Source organism: Macaca thibetana, chromosome 2, assembly GCF_024542745.1.
Source record: "Macaca thibetana thibetana isolate TM-01 chromosome 2, ASM2454274v1, whole genome shotgun sequence".
Classification (NCBI taxonomy): domain Eukaryota; kingdom Metazoa; phylum Chordata; class Mammalia; order Primates; family Cercopithecidae; genus Macaca; species Macaca thibetana.
The window spans coordinates 76376543-76399725 of record NC_065579.1 but is presented as its reverse complement, the minus strand read 5'-3'; the positions used below and the strand labels follow the sequence as shown (position 1 = coordinate 76399725).

Below are 23183 nucleotides of genomic sequence, written 5' to 3'. Positions count from 1 at the left end.
GCCCTAGGATTTTCAGAATGGTCAATGAACACAGCTTCAAGTTACCAGCTGTATTAGCTCCTAACAAAAGAGTCAGCCTATCTTGGAAGCACTGAAGACAAGCATTGACGTCTGTCTAGCTATGGAAGTCTTAGACTGACTGGGCGAGGTGGCTCACACCTGTAATCCCAGCACTTTGGGAGACCGTGGGCAGATAACCTCAGGTCAGGAGTTTGAGACCAGCCTGGATAATATGGTGAAACCCCATCTCTACTAAAAATACAAAAAATTAGCAGGGCGTGGTGGGGCGTGCCTGTAATCCCAGTTACTTGGGAGGCCGAGGCAGGGGAATTGCTTGAACCCAGGAGGCAGAGGTTGCTGTGAGCCAAGATCGCACCATTGCACTCCAGCTTGGGCAACGAGCAAAACTCCATCTCAAAGAAAAAAAAAAAAAAAAGAAAGTCTTAGATAGCGTTTTCTTCCAACAGAAGGCTGTTTCGTCTACATTGAAAATGTTACTAAGCATAGCCATCTTCTTCAGTTATCTTAGCCAGCTCTTCTAGATAACTTGCTGCAGCTTCCCTATCAGCATTTGCTGCTTCACACTGCACTTTTGTTTTGGAGACCATTTCTTTCCTTATGAACCAACCTCTACTAGCTTCAAGCTTCTGCAACTTCCTTCTCTCTCTCAGCCTTCATAGGATTGAAAGAGTTAAGGACTTACTCTGGATTAGGCTTTGGCTTAAAAGACCGTTGTGGCTAGTTTGATCTTCTCTCTAGACCATTCAAACTTTCTTCGGATCAGCAATAAGTCTGTTTCGCTTTCTTATTATTCACATGTTCAATGGAATAGCACTTGTAATTTCCTTCAGTAACTCTTTTTGCATTCACAGCTTGGCTAACTATAGCACAAGGGGCCTTGTTTCAGTCTATCTCTGCTTTCAACATGCCTCCTTCACTAAGTTTAGTAATTCCTAGCTTTTGATTTTTTAGACGCCATTGTAAGATTAATTATTAATTAGCCTATTTTCAATACTATGTCTCAGGAATTAGGGAGATCCAAGCAGAGGGAGAGATTGGGGAACAGTTGTTCAGTGGAGCAGTTGTTCAGTGGAGCAGTCAGAACACACACAATTACTGATAAAGTTTTCAGTCTTAGATGGGTACGGTTTGTGGTGCCCTGGAACAATTGCAATAATAACATCAAAGATGACTGACCACAGATCACCAAAATGGGTATAATAATGAAAAGTATAAAATATTGCAAGAAATACAAAAATGTGACACAGACACATAAGGTGAACACATGCTTTTGGAAACATTGTACTAATAGACTTGCTCAATGCAGCATTGCTACAAATCTCCAGTCTGTCAAAAGCACAGTATCTGCTAAGTGCAATAAAACAAAATATGCCCATGTCTACCAAAATTATATATTGATCTTTTGACCTAGTAATCCCACACGTATTTTTTTTTTTTTTGCAAAATATGCTGACAGAAATACAAAACGACCTATTCATAAAACTTGCAGCATCATTGTGGTGGTAGAACACTAGAAACATCAATAGGGGATTGGGTGAATAAAATAGAGTCTACTCACAGTGGAGTACTCTGCAATTGTAAAAAGAAATGAAGGACTTATATACAGATAGAGTGATTTCCAGAATATATTTTGAAGTGATAAAAGCAAGATTGTAGAACAGTAATTATTATACGCCAATTTTTCTGTAAGAAGGGGAGAGAAAAGTGTATTGCATATTGGATCTGGGTCCCCGCCTAAATTTCATGTTGAAATGTAAACCCCAATGCTGGAGGTAGGGCCTGGTGGGAGGTAATTGGATCATGGTGGCAGTTTCTCATGAATAATTTAGCATCATCCCCCTGGCGCTGCTCTCCTAAGAGTTCTCATGAGATCTGGTTGTTTACAAGTGTGTAGCACCTTCCCCATCTCTCTCCCTCCCTCCTGCTTCTGGCCATGTGAAGTACTGGCTTCCCCTTCACCTTCTGCCATGACTGTAAGTTTCCTGAGGCTTCCCCAGAAGCTAAGCAGATCCCACCATGCTTCCTGTGCAGCCATGCAGAACTGGGAGCCAATTAAATATCTTTTCTTTATAAATTATCCAGTATCAGGTATTTATAGCAGTGCAAGAAAAGACTAATACACATGTGGTACCATCAGATTTAAAGGTGAACTTACTACAATATCTAAAGATGCTTCAACTAATTTAGTTAAGCCTGCAATTGCTTTTGAACAAGGATAAGTCTTTGCTGCTAGATAGTTCTTTGAGAAGAATCTTAAGGCAAAGGTAACTTGTTCGAGAGGTTCAAGAGAAGCAGCAGAAGGAACACAAAGAATGTGAGTAAGTGGTGAAGATGAAGCTGTGGAGACAGAGTGAGACTGTCTCAAAAAAAAAAAGTTTTAAAAAGAAAAATATATATATCACATGGACTCATCAATATACAAATATACGTAATACAAATATTATGTATCCATAATAATTAGAAATAAAAAATATTTTAAAGGTCCTCCACCAGAAAAGATTATGACTCACTGAAGGCTCTGATGATCTTTAGCTTTTGTTTTTTGGTAAGCAATATGTATTTTTAAATTAAGGTATGAACATGAACATTTCTTTTTAGACATAATGCTATTACACTTAATAGTCTATGTATAGTGTAAACATAACTTTTATATGCAATGGGAAACCAAAAATTCATGGGACTCACTTTATTGAAATAGCTGCTTTATTGTGGTGGTCTGCAACCAAATTTGCAGTATCTCTGAGGTGTGCCTGTACTAAATTTCCCTGCATGGAGGTTGCAATAATTTTTATATTCACAACAGACACATGTAAGAGTACATTTACCCACAGCCCCACCAGCAGAAATACTGTCAAATATTTAGATTTCTAATGATTAAAAATGGTATGTAGTGTAATTTTAATGAACTTTCTCTTTTAAGCCTGGAAAGTCTTACATGTTGAATGGTAACTTTTCATTTTCTGCAAACCATCTATCTTCTGGCAATTTTTCTATTGGGTTTTTAGAGACTGGAGTTTTCCTTACACTCTAAATGTAAATCTTTTATTCTGAGTTACATTTTTCTGTGACTTGTTTTTAACTTTGTTTATAATGACTTCTTTTGTATTAAGTTCCATTAAAAAAATCCACTAAGCTTTCAGTTGAATTTAAGTGTATTGGTTAAACTGATGAAAATTCACATCCTTTTTACATCTTTCTATTCATAAACATGTTAGCACTCTCCATTTATTTTTCTCCTATACTGACTATAACGTTCTCAGTGAGAATTTTTTAATTGACTTTGCTCAATACTTGATGTGCATGCTTGATTTTAAAGTTCCATGTTTTTCTCGTTTTAGAAAACTCTCTTCAAATATTGCTTTCTACCCCCTTCTATTTTAATTTTTCTCTCCAGATATCCTATTATAGGTTGTTGGATATTCATGTTCCATTTTTCACATCTCTTAAAACACTTCTTAGTACTTTTTGATAGTTTGTGAGGGTAATTTTCTGAAATTTATCTATTAGTTCACTAGTGTTCTCTTCAGCCAAATCTCTCTCTTTACTTCTAGAAGTTCAACTTGATTCTTTTACCAATCAAGCTTGTTTATTTTAAAAAGTCATGTCTATTATTCAGTATGAGTTCTTTCTTATAAATATATTTTCTTTTTGATTGATCTATTATTTCCAGTTCCTGGAGAACACATTCTATTTACTTCATTTCTTTACTCTCCTCATGCCTTTTTATTTCCTCTTTTGCTTTGAACTAAGATCTTACCTTCAGCTAGGCTGAGTCAAGGATCAATGTTCCAGCATTTTAAGGCTTATATATTGGTCTCAAATCCTTTCAGTTGGTCTTTGGTATCAGTCTACACTTAGCATTTTGGCTTTGATTCTTAATTTCTCATATCTGAGGATTTCCAGATTATTCTTTTAACCTCAGTTATATATGAAAATTATTTCTTGGTTATATTTCATAAAGAAATGCTTGATGTTTCTGTTAGAAGAACATGCACTCTAAATGTAGTAGCTTACTCAGACATGGTACCAAAAGTCCTTAGAATTTTTATTAAGAACAGTGGCTAAGATTCTGTAAACAACCTTTTGGAACCTACTGATAAATCACATGTCTTTCTTCTTTGTCAGTGTAAGTCATATTGGTAAATTTTCCAATATTGAACTAACCTTGCATTCTTGGAAAAAACACTATTGGATGACCTAAATGCCTTAAGGAAATTAAAAATGCTCTTGATAATTAAGAAAACCTAAATTATGATTTTCTCAATAGAGAAATTAATTATATTTAATATCCATGCATGATACAGAATCCTAATTTTACACAATACATGCAAACTGTCTTAATCTGATAACAAGGATAGTCTAAAAACCTAAGGCAGGCAGATAACAGTAAAAACCAGAAACATTCCCTTTCAAATTAAAATTAACTACCTGCTATATTTTGCCAGTGTACAGTCAATACTTTTCTAGCTTTATGCCTTATGTCATTTCTTGTCTCTGGAAACTCCACCCTTTTGGGGGAAAATAACAGTTCCACCTCCACTAAAATAACAATTGTGTATTTTCTGCCAGAAAAATGCATATATGCACATAAACACAAAATTTTGCATAAAACATCATAGGATTCACTACCTACATTTCGCAAAGTAGATTCCAGATTAAAAATTCCTAACTTACAGATCACCTCTTAAAACAAAATACTCAAAAATATTAATGGAGGAATAAATAAATAAGCAAGCAAATACACAAAAGAACATATGTTGATGCAAGCATTCATATTTGCCTATGAAAATTTCCCTGAAGAAACTAAGACATGAGACATAAAATACACTTGGGTTTTAGGTATTTATTTACAAAGTTCTTACTAATACAATTGCTTTTAAAATATAGCAAAGAGTCATTTACTATTCTCAGAAGTAGCACATACATGGCATAGAAAATCTATAGTCAGTTAACTATTAAAACAGATACTTGAAAATTAAGTGGCAAACATTTGTAGTACTCCCTAAAGAAATAGGAAATAAAAATGCATTTATTCATATGAACTTGATTATTCTGAATTACTGACTATAAAAAAGGCTATTGTGAAAGATATCACACTTTGAAATAGCAAATGAATTTTCAATTTTACATTTAATTATAAGACCATAATAAAAAGTTGAAGACACACATATCTATGTATTTCACAGAAGATTAGTAAAACTGATGGCAACTTCAGAATTATTTCATAAAGGGTACAAACAGTCTTTACCACAATTTTCCCATGGTCTTATCCTTCAAAATAAAATTCCACACACTATCAAACTAAATCAAGATTTGCTAGTGGCTAAAATCACCATAAATATATAGCACTCTCTCTGAAACAGCTACAAACATCTTGTTTTTGGAAAATATACAATGTTTCTCAATCTTTCTGTCCTTATCTCAATTTGCAAAAATATTTTGAAACAATCTCCTTTAAATGTTATTCTTGTTAATAAGGGCAAATCTTTTAAAATCCACATGCTAGATCTTGAAAACACTTGAGAAGAAAATAAACTGAAAAAGGAGTGGTTAAATACTTCAAACTGCACATGTGAAACAGACCCACTATCTAATCAGAATTCTATGCAAGTTTTTATCCAGTATTATGATGTCATTTAATCTCTGAATAAATTGAGCTGCACAAATATCTATTTCCATAAATTCATTCACAGATACTATACAAATAGATTCACAGCAGTATTTGGCACCCACCCATAAAATGTATTTACTCTATCAGGGTTGCAAAGCTACTAATATCAGCTGATAGCAACTTAAATTATTGGCCTTTGAATGACAGATTCAAACAAAAAGATAAATTACATCAAAATAACTATCATTTTTTTACATGAATTAACTTGAAAATGTAACAGGTAAACCTTACTCTTTCAAGAAGAAAAATCAAATAGCATACTTTAGTGTTACTTATCTTCCTTCCAGCTTTCACCAAGTGCTAATTACAAGTACCATTTAAGTCAGTTTCTTATTTGAGTATGAGGTGTTTATACATTTCTATAATTTAAGATTTTGGTAATGCTTCATATCAAATGAGTTGTAGATCTACTTAACGTATGACTTCTCCTTTCAAAGAAGGAAGGAAGGCTGACAAGGGAGGGAGAAGGGATACCCTGTAAAGACAAAACAAATTATTTCATATTTTAAATCTTCCTTTAAAAGAAATTGTAAAATACGGTTTGGTATCATGCCTATTATTTTTACATTTTAAAAATTACTATAACAATTAAGTACAAGACATCTGACAATTCTAAACTCTTTAAAGTTAGGGGAGTGGAAAAGGGAGAAAAAAGAAAACTATTATAGCATTCTAAAAACAAAGCCAAATAGCTAGACTAGTTAACTAGATATTAACTCAACTGAACAGATACTGGCCTATTGCCAGTAGTGATACCTAACTTTGTTTTATGAAATATTAATGATTCAGTGTTTCAGGTTATAAAAGAAAAAATTATAAATTGGCAAACAAGGTTTCTTCTTAGTTCATAAAGCAGAATTAAGAGGAATGAAATCATTTCATGGGAAATAATTTTCTAAAATTAAGTCATACACTCTCAAAGAGTGTTTGTAATATATGTACAACTCAGATGTACATATGTGAGTGTGAGAGTGTATATGTATATATATAATTTTGTTCCACTGTAATCCCAGCTACTCAGGAGGCTGATGTGGGAGGACTGCTTAAGGCCAAGAGTTTGAGACCAGACTGGACAACTTAGCAAGACCCTCATCTCTCAAAAATATTTTTAAACAATTTTTAAAATTTTGTTCTATATAAAAATTGAGTGAAACAGCAATCCTTCTGGATAACAGTGATTATTAAATTGCTAAGTTTTATATCCCTGACAAGTCTTAAAAATTTTAAAATAAAACAACTCTAACAAATAACATGCGAAGACTCAAGAATTAACTGTAAATGAAAATAAATTTTAAGGCTACTGTTTTATTTTAACATATATAAATGGCTAACTGTAAGAGCTAGTAAGGTAGTTGGCTGTAAGTTCTCATAAACAAGGTTGTAAAATGAAGCATTTAAAAAGCTGGGCTGATGAAGTATAACCATTCAAGTATCAACAAAATGATGATATAAATGTATAATATAAAAGTTGACACTTTCCTCACGTGGAACTTTTATGATTTGGTATATTAAAAGCATAATTTTCTGTAAATGCTATAAATCTAACATTAAGAATCAGATTTGGAATATAAATCCACTACTCATGACAATCATTACTATTCTTTAAAATGATAATTTTCCTAAATAAAATTTCTAATGGAACTTATTTTTCCTGGACTTAATAAACTCTATTAAACCTAAATTGTTATTAATTCAAAGCAGTCATTACATTGTGAATTCCAAAGTTCCCACCCACCCAATAAGTGATTCCTTGGAGAAAAAATATGTTCCTTTTTTTTTTTCTTTTTTTCTGCAGATACAAATTTTAAATAGCTAATAAGCTCACATTAAACTTCATGAAGCTTGTTTCCATTAGTGGTTGGCAAATCTCCTAATTCTTCACAAGTGTCAAAGATGAGTTGGAAATAACTTTTTTGAAATTTGAAAAATCAGTGTTTCCTTCTAGTATCTCTGAAAAACTAGCTCGGAAAGCAGAATGACGTACAGATCGAAACCAGGAGTACTGAGAGCGCCCACCAGTAGAGTTTAGGCGCTGAACATAAACATGCTTAGTAAATCCAATTACATTGCTTGTGGAAACAGAATGCGTAATCTGTTAGAACAGAAACAAGCAATTGAGAAGATGACATTAATGTCTTGAAGGTATTTTAGCTGCTTGTTATGTATATTGTCTATTAAAAGTGACATAACCATAAATAACAAATTAATTTTCTAAAATTTTCTATAAAATGCATTTACTTTCATTTGAAAGATGAAAATGTTTACAATAGTTGCTACAGGTGGCTTTGAGAAAGCTATAATCTAATTTTCACAAATTAATGCTTATCTGCATTTGTCAATTTTAATCGACCAAACTACTTTGCATATATTCATTTTATCAACTAAATACAGCTTCTCTCCCATTGGTTAAGGTTAATGTTGATTAAAAACCTGTATAAATACACTAATAGATTTAGCCATAACTCTTTGATGTGTTAACTAAAGACTTTAACCAACGTTAAAATATATATTACTAAGTATTATTTATGTGCCTTACCTGCAAAAATTTTATATAATAAAAAGAAATCACTTATAAAACACAAGAGCCCTCACAATGTGCCAGGTACTGTTCTAAGCACTTTACATATAATAACTCACTTGATCCTTATAACTACTTATGACTTACTTTACAGACAATGAAATTGAAACAGACCTTTAATAACTTGCCAAAACACATATAACTGGTAAATAGCAGAGCAAGGATTTGAACACTAGGGTTCCAGAATCCAGGCTCTTAACCACCACCCAAACTGCCTCTCAGTATATAACATCATATACATATGTGTGATTATATAATATATACATATATTATTTAGTCCTACAATGAAATTATGGAATAAGTAAGCACTATTAACATCTTTTCTCTCATCTGTAAAAATGCAGATGAGAGAATAAGAAACCTGGTACAGGACACACAGCTAAGAAGTGACAGTCACTTGCTTTTCTTAACTTCAGTAGGTTAATAATTGTATTAAGTACAGATATTTCACTCAAATACTTAGTAATAGTATTAAATAATAATTTAATAATTCTGAAACTTGGAAATTTGGATTGTTCAGGAAAAATTTTAAATATACATATATATATATAAAATATACATGAATTTAGAGCCCATAACATCCTCTGAAATTCAGTTTCAGAGATTATATTCTACTCATCACAAAAATAGTAAAAGGAATAAAACTCGGTCTCTGCTATCTTATTGGAACCGATCTATATAAACAGAATCATAGCTATTTACATTAGTAAAGTGACAGGCCAGATTGAAACGTGTTTCTTTTCTTAGAGATTTTAGAATACATTTCAATACCAATAAAATTTCCTATCAAATAAACTACACATTAAGTATGTCTCTAGTTCATTAGTAGTAGGGTTTTCTCATTTGCCTTTACCCAATAAAGAGGTTAGAAGTTTGGATGTACATATTTTAAAAATGACGTACGACTATGTTACGATGCCAAGGTTTAAAGCACTAGGGGAGAGACCTCCTCCCTCCCAGCATCATGCTTTCTGTGCTGATTCTTCAGTGCTAGTGTACAGAGCTGTGCTGTCCTTCCAGGAGTCACTAGCCACATGTGGCTATGAAACCCCTGAAACATAGCCAGTCTGAAATGCAGTCAGCTTTGTAAGTGTAAGGTGCATCCCACATTTTTAATACTTAGTACATAAGAAAGAATGAAAATATCTCACTGGTAATTCTTACATTGATTCGCATTCAAATGATAATATTTTGGCATATTGGGTTAAAATACATTATTAAAATTTTTTAAGCATGGAAAAAATATTTCCAATTTTTAAAAGTTAACAAATCCCATACCAGCTTCATAAATAAGTCATTCACCCCATTAAATCGAAATAACTTACTGCTAATGATGATGTGCTAGAAAGACGACTCATTACATGCTTATCATTGCTGGAAGGACTTCTTCCTTCCACTGAGCCGTGGGATGTCATAAAAGCCCTTCGAAGAGCTCTTTTTGGAGTTTTGGAGAAAGAGAATGCTCTTGTAACCTAGAGTTTAAGAGTTACAATTACTTAAAACAAGACAAATTTAATACAGTTGATAAGAATACTGAAACATAAAAAAGACAAATATATGGCAAAAGTTTTTCTACTGTAGTATGTGGCAAGATTAGAATCTCTTTGGCACAAAGCAGTGAGGAAATTTGTATACTATTTCAACTTTCATTTAGAGAGCAGTGAAGTCCAATGGAAGGAGGAGAAAAGAAATCTAGCCTGGGAGAGAAGAAACCTAAGTTCTTGTCTGATTCAACCAGTCTAGTTGTGAGATTTCTAATCCAAAAATCACCTGAACTTCCATTTCTTTATTGAAAGAGTGAAGGAATTCACTTGAATAATAATCTAACATGTTTTTCTTTTATACATCATACATGTTAAATGATAGGAGATACAAAAATTACTAAAATACAAAGCCTCCCCATAAAGGGAAAGAAAACAAAACTTGTAAATCTAGCAGTAGAGATTATGGCTGTATATCTCTCTTAGAACACTAAAATTCTAGTTCTACTTTTAAAAAGCCTATTATCAACATACTTATGTAATCCTCAACAACTCTGATAAGGTAAGTAACTTATCTTCATCACGAGAAGACTAAAATATACTTCTAGAGTCAGGAATAGATTCCAGGTCCCCTGACTGTCGTCTGCCCTTTGCTGAAAATAACTGTGGCAATATATTTAAGATGAGGGCACACATATTTAAATCTAAAACACCAACAGTACATTTCTACTGCAGGATAGTTCACAGAAGCATCATTATTACAAAATGGGAGGGATAACAAGTTATAGTTACTGTGGCAAAGAAGTCACTGAAGTAAAACTATTGTTTCTGTGGGTCATTTCCTAGAATCGAAGAACAGCTTTGTTCTATAAACTATCTTTATACTGGTGTTCGCAGTAATATTATTTGAATATAGTCTGGAAAATACATATTAGAGATATGCTAAATAATAATTTCACTAAAACGCACCTTTTTTGAAGTCTTTTTTATTGCTCTTGATGCTCTACTCAAAGTACTGTCCATATCTTTTGTATTTACTTCAAAGGATTCTGGATCAGCAGTATAAATAAGATTCTCCTATTGAAAAATAATACTTTTTGTTATCTTGAAAACACACAACTGTTTCTAAAAATCAAACTTTTAAGCATATTTATGTATGGAGTATTTGTAAATGAAGCTACTCAAGATTGTTCATGTGCTTGATATAACTTCTACCACGAAATGTACTAATTTAAGGATAGTGAAAAATGAGCATTCAGTAAATGAGTAATTCCCTGTAAGGGTCATGGATACCAAAGCAATTGGAAATAGACCTCAAAATAAAATCTAACAACTCTTAAACAAGTTAGAAATTTAGCAGACTTAAACTTAATGCTTAAGTATAAAGTCAGCTACAAAACCAAGACCACAAACACTGTTCTTGACATAAACTCAAATTAAGATTTAGACTTTCTCCTACTTTACCCTTTCGTCCTCAATCAGCATTTGTAAGGATTCTAAATCAGAGGTTCTAAACCTGTGACCAAGAGCCTGTAGGGTGACAATGAACAGAAACTGGGCACAAAATTTTGTGTGTACATGTGCAAAGGGCATCTTTCTGAAGAGGGGGTTCACAGCTTGTATCACATTCCTAAAGGAATCAAAGACGCCATATAACCACCAGTCTACTTTGTACTTCTATGAGGTCAGCCGCTGCTGATACGCTGGGGAGGACGGGATGGGGTGAGAGCTGGAGTGAGGTTGGTCAATAGGCACAAAGTTACAGTTAGAAAGGAGAAGTAAGTTCTGGTGTTCTATTGCACAATGGTGACTATAGTTAACAATACAGTATTGTATTGTATATTTCAAAATAACCAACAGCGGATTTTGAAGGTTCACACCATAAAGAAATGAGTATATTAGGTGATGGATACGCTAAATACCCTGATTTGATCTACACACAATGTATACATGTATCAAAACATCACATTATACCCTATAAATATGTACAATTATGTGTCAATTAAAAATAAATTTTTAAAAAGACCTCATATAGGCCAAGAACCACTGAACCACTTAAACAGGACAATTAATCTCTAAGTAATTAAAAATATTACTTGCTCAAATTATGGCTGAATTTTCAGAAGAAAGCAAGTTAAAGTGATTTTGCATAGTCCTATAACCAATTTGCACTTTAAATTTATAAATCTAGACTATGAATAGGCAAATTGCCTTGTTACCCTGTCACTATAAAGACTATTTTCCAGCACTATCATTCTGTGGTGACAGAGAAAAAACAACCTTGTGAAAGGTGTTTTTTCTGAAAATTTTTTCCATTTGCAAAATGTAGAACATATCTAGAATACCTAACCCATAGTAATCATAAGTCTAAAACAAAATAATGCATAGAAGTACTTTGAATGAAATGTTAAGCCTCTTTACCAAGTGTTAAATATTATACTCTACAATTATAATGCTTGATTCAGCTCTCCACCACTGATACATAGACAGTTTTTGTTATTCTAAAGCTTCTCTAATTTTGTCATTTGAACAACCACATGCTCTCTGCCTGCTACAGAACCTCTCTTTCCACTTGATCGATTTGCTATGCTTATCTTGTACAAATCAGGTAATAGTACTTGTAAATGTCAATATCTTTTCAATTTAATGTTACTTTTTGAGTTAAGAAAAATTTAGAAAACATGAATTACCCATAACTCTCTTAATCAATTACCATCTACACTTTGGTATATTTCTTAGAGATATTTTTCTACATGTATAAAATGTTTCTTCATAACAAAACTGGAATATTATTCAGTTTTGTACCTTACATTTTTCAATTAGCTGTAATTTTTTTGTCTCAAAGGATTTACTCTTAATGAAGACCTGACAAATCTCCTCTGATTATACCACAATTAATTTAATCATTCCACTATTTTTGAGCATTTAGAGTGCAGTAATGGGGAATTACTGTGTAATGGGTCCACAGTTCCAGTTTAGGAAGATGAAAAAGCTCGTAAAACAGATGGTGGTGATATGCACAACAGTATGAATATACTTAATGCCAATAAACTATACACTTAAAAATGGTTAAAACTGGTAAGTTTTATGTTATGTATATTCTACCACAATAAAAAAAGAAATACATGAAACTATATGTCTTTGTATATGAAAATATTAAACCACATGTTGGTAATTTTCTAAACCAGAACACTAGAGGTAGAAAAGCAGAATATGAAAAGTTCCTGATGGAAAAAGGGTATACTTCTTCAACCTATACTCTCACTGTCAGAACAGGAAAGAATCTATCTTGCCTCACTAGCTCTCAATGGTCTCCTTCAGTTTTTTTTTTACAATTTGGTTTGTGAAAACAATTGATATAATGCTATCTGTATCCGTATTGCCTTAAGTTTAAAGCAATTAGCTGCGTATATATTTTTTCACGTTTAACAGATATTTTATATCAAATTTTATTGGAAAAGAGGCCTTCATTTCCTACACTTTCTAACTGGCTACTGCCAGCATAAAGGAAAACTCTTGATACATATGTATTTATATTTTATTTGGCTGCTTTACTAAGCTCTGTTACAAATTCTAATAGTTTTCAGTTGGTTCTTGACAATTATCTAGGTAATCGTTTGTAAAACAACTGAATATTTGATACTTTACGTCAATCTGTAAGAAACAAAGCACTGAGGAATGTGACTTAAGCTCTGCCACACATATCTGAAAGGTTTTACACTACTAGGATTTCCTATATCTCATGGTAGAGGGATGACATTTCCTATACTACTGTATGTATGGGTAAGCTCAATTGTATCCTTACTTTTATGAATTTAATTCTGCTTTGACTGCATTCCATTTTTATTTCAATTTTTATCTCATTCAATCAACAGATATATACTGAAAACCTACTATTTGATAGAAATTTTTATGTCCATAAGATACAGAGGCAAATTCAGAAAAAGAATATTTTGACATTTAAATATATTTTCCTTAAAGAAATAAGTGATATGGTAATTACCCTGATTCGGTCATTATACGATGTACACATGCAACAAAACATAACACTGTACCCCAATATATGTACAATTATGTCGTTATAAATAAAATCAATTAAAAATCAAAATAGGCCGGGCGCGGTGGCTCACGCCTGTAATCCCAGCACTTTGGGAGGCCGAGGCGAGCGGATCACAAGGTCAGGAGATCGAGACCACGGTGAAACCCCGTCTCTACTAAAAATACAAAAAATTAGCCGGGCGCGGTTGTGGGCGCCTGTAGTCCCAGCTACTGGGGAGGCTGAGGCAGGAGAATGGCGTGAACCCGGGAGGCGGAGCTTGCAGTGAGCCGAGATCGCGCCACTGCACTCCAGCCTGGGCGACAGAGCGAGACTCCGTCTCAAAAAAAAAAAAAAAAAAAAAAAAAAAAAAAAAAAAAAAAATCAAAATAAGCATAGTCTTCTGTTAATGTTTTATTTTTAAACTATAAAGTAACTTATCAATGCTTCTTTCAATTGGTAAACTTAATGACTTTTTTAACTGAAAGCTGAAAGATCTAGTAAAATTAGCTGGAAAATAATTTAAAACAGTGATAATTTATTAACTGACTGGTTACAAAATAACACACATACCAAAGAGTCACCTATTCACAAAACAGCTTAGAAAGAGGTAAAATATCCATTTATGACTGCATTCTAAAGAGAAAATTACTTAGGAATCAATCTAATAAATACATTTTTGGCTAGGCATGGTGGCTCACACACCTGTAATCCCAGCACTTTGATAGGCCCCCAGGTGGGCAGATCACTTGAAGCCAGGAATTCAAGACCAGCCTGGCTGGCCAACATGGTGAAATGCTGTCTCCACTAAAAATACAAAAATTAGCCAGGCACGGTCGTGCACATCTGCAATCCCAGCTACTCAAGAGGCTGAGGCATGAGAATCACTTGAACCCGGAGGCAGAGGTTGCGGTGAGCCAAGATTGCACCACTGCACTCCAGCTTTGGTAACGGAGACTCTATCTTTAAAAAAAAAAAAAAAAAGAAAGAAAGAAATACATTTTTGAAGAATGTACATATGTCTCTGCTTATATTTCTGGAAAGTATCAAAAGTCATACCCCTGGAAAGACAGATTAGCCAGACAGGGGTATGAGACATATTCTACTGCAGTATACTATTGTCTATTTGACTTTTTTTCTTATATGCAAATATCATCTTTCAATTTAATAGACGGTAAAAATCATAGCATGACTATTAAACTAAACATTGGTAACTTACTCTTTGAATACTTACATGCAAAATGTATCCATTTTCATATGTAATGCAACTAAACTCCAAGTGTGTTTAATTTTGCTGAAATGCTCTTTATAATGAAGTTCCCTGAAATTTAAATCCTTAGCAAATGCTAATAAAGGAGCTTCTCATTTTTTTCCATTGTTATCTTAACTATGACTAAGTATTAATAACCACTGATGAACTAAAAATGAAACCAGTGGCTTCATATTTTCTCTCAATGAACTAACAAACTGCTTCTGACTTAGGGGAGGGGAAGATTGATACAAGATTTTTTACCTTTCTAGAAGATTCTGAGTTCAGAATGACTGAAAGGGTGAACACATTGCTAGTTCACTAGTGGCTTAGAATATAATATATTATTTTTGCTAAGATATAAATACGAAGTACTTCCTTTAGTGCTTTCCGCACAGAGGAAGGTAGATAGGGTAAATCACAGGCAAAAGTACAAAGTCGGGGAAACCTATCTTCAGTAGTCCTAGGTTTATTTGTTATTCATTCTTTCTCAATAATTATCATTCTGTCTTTAAAAACAAAAAAACGAAGAGAAAAAACTTTGTGCTTTTTAGTCTATTTCTAATTCTAAAATATAATACGTACTAGGACAAGGACGAAAAATTAAATAAAATAAAAGTGAAATTGATAGATTAGCCAAAACTCATTTTTATTTTTATTTACTTTTAAGCTCTGCTGGACTTGAGAACACACATTTTTAATAAATACTTACTATAATTCCAAAAACATTTTATGACTTATTCAAAGTATGTCAAGCATTAAAGAAGCTTTGGAAGAGCAGGAGTTTTTCAATCAACTCCAAATTCACATGTACCTGAAGACAGACTTGCTGAGTTCAATATTAAAAAGTAGTAGTCAGTCTCTCCCACTGAGATATATAATATTAATTTCAGGAGAAAGTGAGCCTCAGCTACAGATTTTGAAATCCTATTCTCGGGTGTTAATTCACAGGAAATTTTCTAGCATTTGACACCTTAAGCCAATTAACCTGTCTACTTGTGAGTTATCAGATACTTCTCCCCTTTGCCTAAGCTCTCCTCTTACCCTCGTCTTCAAATCCCCAGATCCTACCTACTATCACATGTCCCCTTCCTTTAGCCTGTGCCTCAGTGTTTTCCTCAAACTCTGTAATCATGCCTATAGCTTAGAGCTTCTGATTTGGCCAAATTAAAGTGGTACCAATAACAGACACTTACACTAACAACTTACTAGGTATGCCTAATAAATGGAAGAATAATTATAGCTTTAAATACAAATCATATTAACTTCATTATAAATATTATTGGCATACAAGCACAAACTTTTAATATATGTCCACTCATCGATCTATTTCTCATGCAGTTAGAAATTCTACTTACAAGTTTAAAAACTCAGAATGAAGATTGCAACTCTTAAGTAGCCAATGGTGATTTATTTGACCAAGATGTAGGATAAGTTTTGCAAATTTCAAATAAATATAAAGTTAGCAGCAAAAGTACTAAATTGTAGCACATGGCCTTTAATTATCAAGTTACTTTTAAACTAACCAAACTTCGGGAAAGGGTATCATTGCTTAAATTTATTTATTAATAAAAGCATACTTCTGACATTAGAGGTTAGAAATTGTAATGGCCTCCACAAAGCTACCAGCTTATCTTAGGCAATATATGAATGTTAGAGTACGGACCATGCAATTAAAGGTTACATATTGGCAAGAGACCAAAAATACATATATGAGGATTCTGAGACATAAGATCTTCAATAGATTTAAACTTTAATCTTTAGATTCTGAAATGACAAAATATGGGACATGATGTCCATGGGGAGAAAAACTATTAAGATGGTTTGACCAAGAATCAGTCAGTCATGCTCTTGGCCTTAGATTCAAACTTAATGGTATCAGACTAAGTTTTCTTTCAGCCTGATAAATTTAACTCTTACATCATTAATGAGTGAATATGACAAATGAAATAGTATAGAATAAAATAATTGTGCTTATTTTACTCTTTTAATTAAGAAAGCTCAAGCTACTTAGGGTACCAAAAATATATATATACAGGGTACCAAAAACAAAAACTACTAATTCAAAGAATCAGAGACTTTTTTATTTTTTTACATCTTGTATGTGTGTGTGTGTGTGTATTTACATCTTGTGTGTATACGTATATATATGTACACGTATAGGTATAACGTGGTTTATAAACTAAGTATTCATTGATGAAAACCTCCTTCCAAAGTGTTTAGAACAATTATCAGAATTTTTGTTTGTGTGTGTGTGTTTTTTTAGATTTCTATGGACCAAGAATATGTTCTTATAAATAAAAAATTGTTATATATATAAATAAATATATACTTAAATAATATATATAAAATTATAAATATATATTATATATAATATAAACAAAAAATATATGTATACACACATATATCTGTATACACACACACATATCTTCACATGGAAAATTCTCAGGGTTTATAAAAATTTACTATATGTAGAATTTTAAACGCAGGAAAGGGCTCAACTGAAGTCACCGAGTATCTGAATTTACACATGTATTTCTTAAGAACAAAATTTCAATAGACTGAAAGAATTTTGTGGTGTAAGCGTAAGTCAGAACATAGTTAAACGTCTGCTGCCATCTTGTGGCTAATTTTACTTATGAATTTCTTCCATGTTATTTATATTTCAGTTCTAGTATTATTAGCTATCATGTGGCTAGTAATTCAATAGATATAAGAAAAAATTTCTGTTATCGTTACATTTCAGTATTAGGGTTATAAGTTTGGAAATGACTCCATAAGCTATCTAGTCTGACATTCTGATAAGAGCAGGAGTAATTTCTGCAATAAGGAATTACTACAGGTAAAGAAAACCATTTTATATACGGATACCTAGAAAAAATGGATGGATACCTACAAAATAAATCTTATAATGAGCAGTTTTGAAAGATTTATAACAAAGTGGTCTCCATCATTTTTCTAGCTAGCATTCTATTGTATGTGCTAGCATTGTATTTCCCCCTCTGAATCTTTTGTGCAACAATTTTTTATTTATAAGAACATATTCTTGGTCCATAGAAATCTAAAAAAACACACATACACAAACAAAAGTCTGATAATTGTTCTAAACACTTTGGAAGGAGGTTTTCATCAATGAATACTTTATAAACCACATTATACCTAAATGTCTTCCAAGGTTTCACACTTAACTGTGATTACATGTTTCATTCCCACAGAAACACCCAATGCAATCTCAGTTACAGTACTATTGTACTGAAAAGGGTCATCTATTATATCAGCACATTCTCTTCAATCTACGTCATTTGTGCAAAGAGCAAGAGGTCTATATCTGTCTATCACATGTCTCTCTCATATATAGAGAAGAAGCAGCCAAATTATCTTTTAGGGACCTAGATTTCATCCAGGGATACCTGATTTCAGGCAAGTCATTTAACTTCAATATTTTGATTCTCTCATCTATTTTCAATCTGTATAGTATAATGACAATTATATACTTATGATAGCATTTGATTTTAAGAGGTTCACGTGAGAAAAATAGATTGGGAACATGCTATTAGCTATCTATTGCTTTCAATAAGATTTTTTTTTTTTTTTTTTTGGCCAGACGCGGTGGCTCACGCCTGTAATCCCAGCACTTTGGGAGGCCAAGGTGGGCAGACTGCCTGAGCTCAGGAGTTCAAGACCAGCCTGGGCAACACAGTGAAACCCCATCTCTACTAATATACAAAAAATTAGCAGGGTGTGGAGGCGTGCACCTGTAGTCCCAGCTACTCAGAAGGCTAAGGCAGGAGAATCACTTGAATCCAGGAGGCAGAGGGTGCAGTGAGCTGAGATCATGCCACTACACACTCCAGCCTAGGCAACAGAGTGAGACTCTGTCTCCAAAAAACAAACAAACAAAAATCAAAATGCTCTCTAATTTTTAGCCATGTCTAAGAGTACCAATGAAAAATCACAGGGTACATTACAAGAAGTCCCAAAATCTTCACTGAATCAGAGCCACGGGAACTATGAGACTATGAAGGCCTACTTTATGTAAGCCAAAAACTCAAACAATGTTTTCTGTACCTACACTATATAAAATATTTCCTAAAACAACTTATTAAATCAGTTTTTTTAATATACACAAAACTAAAACTCTCCATTCATAATAAGTCATTAAAAATGTACATGTTTAGTCTGAGTGCATTGTCATAAAATTGAAACTTTCATTATAATACTGTTTTAAGAACTTACAGCATCTGCTTTACAAATGGTGTTGGCTACATGTCGACACAGCATCTTTAGCCAGTTTTCTTTTGGAAGTTCATCTGATGTCATCTGGAAACTGAGTAGCACATTTGCCTGCTCTGTTGGTGGCCTCACAAGCAAGGCAAAAGCATTATGGCAATCTAGGGTTCCAGAATAACCATAAACATTAAGTGTCACTCCTTGGAAAATGACAAATGTATGCAAGTTTAGTTCCCTCAGAGCAATGAAATTCCAATGAAATGAACTATCTCTTCTCCACTTTCCTCATCTTCTCTATTTTTAATAAGACAACATCACCATATTAAGTTGAAGTACTAAAAAGACAATATAGTACACCACGTAAGGAACTAATGATGATAAGTTAATGACATTAATTAAACAGTATTTTCCACATCATTTAATATTTTCTATAAAAATATTAAAAGTGTTACAAAAGGTGCACGACCAAGATGCTAAAATACAACCTATTTTAAACAAAGTCTGCCATAATTAAAATCCAAAAATGAAGATTTTTAAAACAAATATAGAGTCAGCCTTCCATATCTGTGGGTCTGCATCTGTGGATTCAATCAACTGCTGACCGAAAATAGTAGAAAAAATAGTACAAAATAGATTTTATCTGTATTAAACATGTACAGACTTTTTATTCTTGTCATCATTCCCTAAAGAATATACTATAACAACTGTTTACTCAGCATTTACATTGTGTAGGTACTATAAGTAACCTAGAAATGACTTATAGTACATGGGAAGATGTGTATAGGTTACATGCAAACACTATGCAATTTTACATCCAGGACTTGAGCATCCCAGATTTTGGTAACCAACGTAGGTCCAGTAACCATCCCCCATGGATACCAAGGGACAACTATACTATGTAATCTTTAATAAATCCAGAATTTGTCAACTAAGTGAAAAGAGCAGTAAGTTGCTAAGTTTTCTTTAAGAATCATTTCTTGGCTGGGCGCAGTGGTTCATGCCTGTAATCCCAGCACTTTGCGAGGCTGAAGTGGGCGGATCACTTGAGATCAGGAGTTTGAGATCAGCCTGGCCAACATGGTGAAACCCTGTCTCTACTAAAATTACAAAAAAATTAGCCAGGCATAATGACACACGCCTGTAATCCCAGCTACTCAGGAGGCTGAGGCAGGAGAATCCTGGCGGGGGCTGCAGTGAACCAAGTTCACGCCACTGCACTCCAGCTTGGGTGACAGAGTAAGACTTCATCTCAAAAAACAAACAAAAAAACCCCACAAAAAAACAAAGAAAGAATTATTTCTTATAAAGGAAAAAAAAAAAAGAATAATTTCTTACGAACTGAAACCTTTCATTATTAGAGGAATCAGTAACGGAAAGAGCTAAACATTGTAAGAACATATGCCTAACATCCAAAATATGGCCATGCACATACACCACTGGGTGTCAATTAAATAGATGACACTGTTGTAGGTAGTTATAAATTTTCAGTAATTTCAGGCCTTCACAGAACCTGCTCTGTAACACTACCAAAGTTTAGAGTAAAACATTCCTTAATACACATATGACTCCCTATCAAGTCTACCAGTTACTCTGGGTTTATTTATTGCACTCACATCTATTCCTGATCCATACCTTAAACCTAGCCCTAAAAATGCAGCTGTTGGCAACAGTGAAAGTGTTAAGATACGGGGTACAGGTAATAGATTGGTTATTCTGTATTCTGAAGGAAACGAAAAAATAAATTTTGGTGTGGGAATAGGCTAGGCTAGGGTGTTATTTTAATACATAGCCATTTAAAAGCTCTTTGACCTTTAACAGATGAGGGTATCCTATAGGTTGAGATAGTACTTTCATTTGAGAAAATAAAAAGTCAGTTCTATTCCTAGAGATGGAGTTGGGATAGAGGCGCAAGAACAATTACTTTAGCAGTCTGATCAACTATATTGAAAGATAATTTACCAATTAAAAGAAGCCAAAATGGAGTAAATCAAACCTACAATGAATATAAACTATTTTTATATAACCAAGAATGTATCCGACCAGCATACCTTCTGTCTCTCTTATGTCCAATACCTTCTTAATCTGAGAAAGGGGCATTAGGTGAATATGCTTAAGAGAAGCTGGGGGTCGGGTTTGGCCATGAGGACTCCTAAAAGTGCCAATAACCTTGTGCCGTTTTCTTGCTATCTGATTATAGAAAATAAAAAAGTATCAGTCAATAAAATGAAGAAAAATAAGGCCCAAATACTTAAAAAATAAAATAGCACTAATCACATAAATCTATTATAACTCATTTAGTGATTATTCATTACAAAGTTGTTATAAGCAGAGTTACTATATAACAAAAGTCAGACATGTAATTGTATAGCAGAAATGCTCATGTTTATATAAGACGAGTTCAAACGTCAGGAAAACAGGCCAAGGGATATTTTGCAAAAGGTCCCAGAGGTATGAAAAAACTAGAAGCATGATGAGAAGAGATAGAATCAAGGAATGACAGAATCTTAAATAAAAGTCCTAGAATTCAGGAGAAGAGGAAGAGTTGGCTAAGCAAAACAATTAAGTGATTTTAAGTTTAATTTTTAAAAAGTAAAAACAGTAAGTGTTCATTTGATGACAAATGCCAGTACATCAGAGTTAAAAAAAAAAAAAAAAACCCTTAAAATACAGAAAAAACATTTAAAAGTTAAATATATCCTTAAATCCAAAATTAGTTGCAGTATAACATAATCTGTCATTAAGAAAAAACAGATTTTATCCATTTTGAATGTTTCTAACACTTATTAAATATGATGATGGTTACAGGTTTTTATCAGGTTAACAATGTACCATCATTTCCATTCCCAATTCACTAAGAGTTTTATTTTTCCTAAACAAACAAGCTAAAGAACAACAGTTTATTTAAGATTATGTTTTTATTTTATTTTTATTTATTATGAACTCTGAAGTCCAAATTTAATGTTATAAATAAAGCAGTTTTTGTTGAAGTGATTCTAAGACAGGGAGGCTACAAGAGATAGAACAAAAAAAGCAACAGATTCAAGAAGGTAGGGAAAATAAGAAGCCAGGGACTTGGGAGCTACAGAAGATGACCAATACCAGAAAGTGAATGGCAAGTTAATGAACCAATTACAGAAGACTTCAAGGAATTTGGAGGGGATATAAGATCAAAAATTTAAAGTAAGTCATAGCTCTCAGGAATAAGGGATGAAAACCAGAATGGAGCAGCAAAGAAATAAAGATAACCTAACCTATTAGATGAATAGAGCAAGCTGACTTAGGAACTCCAATATGAAAAACCTATAAAAGCTTTAATAGAAGCAAACAATGTATAGAGAAACTATATACAGTAAAACCCCATGATGATGCAAATCCAGATAAAATATAATTGAAAATTGACTCCGCCGAGCATCTGTTCTCAATCAGGGCAGGCTAAAGTCCTTTTTATGAGGGAAACAGGTAGTTGAGAATTATCTGCCTCATGATTTTTTTGACTTTCTCACTTCAGGAGATAGTCAATTGTGTGTAGTAGTTTGACTGTCTTTACTTTTGTGCTTTTTATAACATAATTGACCAAAAAAAAGTATTTTTCATTTAGTCTCATAACGACAAAACTCTGCATTTAACGTAAGTGAATTTTTGGTGAGATTTTATTGTACCTGTAACTGTTCTGCACATGAACTGTTCTTTAAGATTCCCTTGTATTTTATAGTATAAATAATAATGTATGTGATATATAAGAAGGCAACACTTTGATAGAAGTAGAAAAGGACAAAAGGAAAGCATGTAAGACTTTAAAGAAAAGGGAGGCAGGTGCAATAACTCATGCCTGTAATCCCAACGGTAATCTCAACACTTTGGGAGGCTGAGGTGGGTAAATTGTTTGAGTCCGGGATTTCGAGACCAGCCTAGGCAAC

At 33.2% G+C, this 23183-nt stretch overlaps 1 protein-coding gene across 5 annotated transcripts in view; it reads right to left on the bottom strand.

Moving 5' to 3' along the window:
- Positions 1-4844: 4844 nt before the first annotated feature.
- ECT2 (epithelial cell transforming 2) overlaps positions 4845-23183 on the bottom strand; it is a 71711-nt gene continuing 53372 nt past the window's right edge. For 3 of the 5 annotated variants that reach the window (XM_050778283.1, XM_050778284.1, XM_050778285.1), the window contains 5 exons: positions 21315-21453; positions 19273-19427; positions 10721-10828; positions 9596-9742; positions 7519-7784 (listed from right to left, as the gene is read on the bottom strand). In XM_050778283.1, coding sequence (XP_050634240.1) covers positions 7563-7784; positions 9596-9742; positions 10721-10828; positions 19273-19427; positions 21315-21453 — 771 coding nt within the window. In that variant the 3' untranslated portion in view covers positions 7519-7562. Of the gene's footprint in view, positions 6168-7518; positions 7785-9595; positions 9743-10720; positions 10829-19272; positions 19428-21314; positions 21454-23183 lie in introns of those variants that run through there. The other 2 variants (XM_050778286.1, XM_050778287.1) reach the window with 1 other exon arrangement.